This window comes from Schistocerca nitens, chromosome 8, assembly GCF_023898315.1.
Source record: "Schistocerca nitens isolate TAMUIC-IGC-003100 chromosome 8, iqSchNite1.1, whole genome shotgun sequence".
Lineage (NCBI taxonomy): Eukaryota > Metazoa > Arthropoda > Insecta > Orthoptera > Acrididae > Schistocerca > Schistocerca nitens.
The window spans coordinates 56,584,108-56,588,116 of NC_064621.1; the positions used below are offsets into that span (position 1 = coordinate 56,584,108).

The window sequence follows — 4,009 nt, forward strand, 5'->3', positions numbered from 1 at the left end:
CCTCAATCGAATGGTGCAGCGGAACGTTTTGTACGCACATTCAAGGATCATATGGACCACCTTCGTGCTACGCACTCCCGTCAGCAGGCCCTCATCACGTTCCTGTCGTCGTACCGGACCACGCCACGCGACAGCCCTTCGCCTGCGGAGCTTCTCCACGGCCGTCGTCATCGCACCCTACTACGGTTGTTGCACCCCCCGGATCGACCCGCCGCTTCTGAGCATCGCACGCGTTTTCAGCGCAACGACGCCATTTTTTTCAGAGTTTATCACGGTCGCCGTCGTTGGGAACGTGGTACCGTGATAAGTGTCCAGGGTCGCGGTTTTTATACTGTTCAAGGTGCTACTGGGATGCACAGGAGGCATCAGAACCATTTGCGCCGCGCTGGCCGCCCGTATTCTGCCGCTCGTTCTTTGTCCACAGATTTGGTCCGCGGCGGGTTCCAGCCGCGCCTTCCGACTTCGCTGCCGCCTCCAGGGCAGCAGCAGCAGCCGTCGCCGCTACCACGCCGACAGCCCGTCCCGTTGATGCCTCCCGCGCATCTTCATCCGGGAGCGCCCCAGGTGGTCGCTCCGGCGCCTGCGGTCCCTCTTCAGTCGCCACCGCCTTCGGAGCTGATGGACGTCGACCCCTCAGCCGGGCCGCCTTCCCAAGCGGTGGCTGTGCAGCCTGTACTGCAGCCGCTTTCCTTGGGCACCCCCCAGGAGTCTGACACCGCAGCGCCTTGTCCGGCGCCCACTCAGCAGCCGTCGACGCAGCGTCAGGAGACGCTGCCTCTCTTCGTGGGTCCCGACGCCCCGTCGCGTCCAGTACCAGAAGCTGCGCCCGTGGTCACAGGCGTGCACCCTGACCTCGGTTTTCAGTCGGTGTTTCGCGAGGCCCCGCGCAGCCAATGCTGGGGTGCGGACCGGGGACTGCCACCGACAACAGTCTCCGCCCCGGTCTCTTCTGCTACGTCTGCGGCCAGACCCCTCCCCCGCCGTCGACGCTCGCCACGTCATTATTCAACGACGGTGCGGCGATTTGGGGGGGAGGAGTGTTATATCCTAGCCAGTAATGCCAACCGAGCCCGCTGCCAAAAGGTTGGCAGCATCAAAGTCCGGACGCCGTCCACATAAGCAGCGCCAGCGATACAGGAAATCGCCGCAAGTCTGCGCGCGCCACCGCTGGCTTCTGGCTTCTTAAGCGCTGGAGTCGCGAGCGCTAGGACAGTTCTGGATTCGCCGCTCAGTTGTATACTCGCCACCGAATTGTGTACCTGCTAGTCAGTTGTGTGTTCATCGCAGCAGAGTTGTTGTTTGTCGTCAGCCGACGCTGACCAAGCCGCTCCGACTCGAACTAGACAGATTTCTGTAGACCATGTTCACCACTGTGTTCTGTATCGTCGTTAATAAAGATAAGTACCGACTTTCATTTAATCCGAGTGTTTGGGTTTTCATCTTTCTGTTCACTGTTCCAGCGGACCGGTCGGCCCGCTATTAAAAGTGTGGCGGTGACTTCGTAAGCCGTTTCTACAGCGAAGTGTTGTCGCTACGAACGCCGTCACAAAAGTTTTGCTATTTATGGAGTAAAATAACTGATGAGGGTCGAAGTAGAGAGGATATAAAATGTAGACTGGCAATGGCAAGGAAATCGTTTCTGAAGAAGAGAAATTTGTTAACATCTAGTATAGATTTAAGTGTCAGGAAGTCGTTTCTGAAAGTATTTGTATGGAGTGTAGCCATGTATGGAAGTGAAACATGGACGATAACTAGTTTGGACAAGAAGAGAATAGAAGCTTTCGAAATGTGGTGCTACAGAAGAATGCTGAAGATAAGGTGGGTAGAACACGCAACTAATGAGGAGGTATTGAATAGGATTGGGGAGAAGAGAAGTTTGTGGCACAACTTGACTAGAAGAAGGGATCGGTTGGTAGGACATGTTTTGAGGCATCAAGGGATCACAAATTTACCATTGGAGGGCAGCGTGGAGGGTAAAAATCGTAGAGGGAGACCAAGAGATCATTACACTAAGCAGATTCAGAAGGATGTAGGTTGCAGTAGGTACTGGGAGATGAAGAAGCTTGCACAGGATAGAGTAGCATGGAGAGCTGCATCAAACCAGTCTCAGGACTGAAGACCACAACAACAACAACATGGATAATGGGGGTGAAATTATCTTCCAACGGTTCGGTAGTCACCGAGCTATCAAAGAATATCGCACCCGTTATTCCGTGACTGGACATTGCACACCACACAGTCACCCGTTGAGTGTGAAGAGACTTCTCGATCGCGAAATGCGGATTCTCAGTCCCCCAGATGCGCAAGTTTTGCTTATTGACCAACCCATCCTAATGAAAGTGGGCTTCCTCACTAAACCAGAAATATTCACGCCCTACTTCCTATCGTGCCCCGACGCCAACCGTGTAGCTTGAACGTCCTATCGAAAACCGTACAGAAGTCATAACGATATTATTTCATGAAATTCAATAATTGTCACGCTGTATGTACAATCATTTATGGGAGGTGTGCAACTTTCCGGTCGATTGCAGCCCTTACGATGTTATTCCCATACTCAAGCTCGGAAAAGACCCAGATCTGTGCAGTTCCTACCGTCCCATCGCTCTTTCTTCTTGCGTGTTTAAATCATTAGAAATGATCTTGAAGCTCCGACTGAGATGAACTCGGTTCTCTCCCGTTCTCAACACGGCTTTCGAAAAGGAATAGGTACCATAGACGGCCTGTTGTTGTTGTTGTGGTCTTCAGTCCTGAGACTGGTTTGATGCAGCTCTCCATGCTACTCTATCCTGTGCAAGCTTCTTCATCTCCCAGTACCTACTGCAACCTACATCCTTCTGAATCTGCTTAGTGTATTGATCTCTTGGTCTCCCTCTACGATTTTTACCCTCCACGCTGCCCTCCAATGCTAAATTTGTGAGCCCTTGATGCCTCAAAACATGTCCTACCAACCGATCCCTTCTTCTAGTCAAGTTGTGCCACAAACTTCTCTTCTCCTCAATCCTATTCAATACCTCCTCATTAGTTACGTGATCTACGCACCTTATCTTCAGCATTCTTCTGTAGCACCACATTTCGAAAGCTTCTATTCTCTTCTTGTCCAAACTGGTTATCGTCCATGTTTCACTTCCATACATGGCTACACCCCATACAAATACTTTCAGAAACCACTTCCTGACACTTAAATCTATACTCGATGTTAACAAATTCCTCTTCTTCAGAAACGATTTACTCCCTAAATAGCAAAACTCCTTTACTACTTTAAGTGTCTCATTTCCTAATCTAATCCCCTCAGCATCACCCGATTTAATTTGACTACATTCCATTATCCTCGTTTTGCTTTTGTTGATGTTCATCTTATATCCTCCTTTCAAGACAATGTCCATTCCGTTCAACTGCTCCTCCAAGTCCTTTGCTGTCTCTGACAGAATTACAATGTCATCGGCGAACCTCAAAGTTTTTACTTCTTCTCCATGAATTTTAATACCTACTCCGAATTTTTCTTTTGTTTCCTTTACTGCTTGCTCAATATACAGATTGAATAACATCGGGGAGAGGCTACAACCCTGTCTCACTCATTTCCCAACCACTGCTTCCCTTTCATGCCCCTCGACTCTTATAACTGCCATCTGCCATAGACGGCCTACGTCTCGTAAATACTGACATGGAACGAACTTAAGCTTCAATGGTTACCTGACGGGACTCTTTTTCGATGTTTCCGGTGCGCATGACGGTGTAGACGTGAACGTCCTGATACGGAAGCTAGTCAATAGGTGTGCCACGCCACATTACCTGCACCGTTACTCTCTCCTATGGCAACGTGCATAATATGCCGGACAAGAGGGTAATACCACGCATGGACCGCGTCTGACCTATAGAGGACTGCCGCAGGGCTCCATCTTAAGTTATATTGCTGGTGTAGTGTACTCATCAGACCTTGGCACAACTTCGGTCCTTCAGAAAAAATACTAATGCATGCTGATGAACTCTGCATGTAAACGTTTTCTCTCAG

The 4,009-nt window shown here is 50.3% G+C and overlaps 1 protein-coding gene across 1 annotated transcript; it reads right to left on the reverse strand.

Annotated features, from left to right (window-relative positions):
- Positions 1-343: 343 nt before the first annotated feature.
- LOC126199162 (testis-specific gene A8 protein-like) lies at positions 344-3,726 on the reverse strand. Its single transcript, XM_049935917.1, has 2 exons — positions 3,691-3,726; positions 344-820 (listed from the first exon to the last, which is right to left on the reverse strand). The coding sequence occupies exons 1-2, from the start codon at positions 3,724-3,726 to the stop codon at positions 344-346; spliced, it is 513 nt and encodes a 170-aa protein (XP_049791874.1).
- Between the last annotated feature and the right edge of the window lie 283 nt (positions 3,727-4,009).

Coding starts and splice junctions, on each gene's coding strand:
- LOC126199162 (XM_049935917.1), bottom strand. CDS start 3,726: ATGCGCACCGGAAACATCGAAAAAGAGTCCCGTCAG. Junction 821..3,690: donor TCGAAAAAGAGTCCCGTCAG/GTAACCATTGAA, acceptor CCACGGGCGCAG/CTTCTGGTACTGGACGCGAC.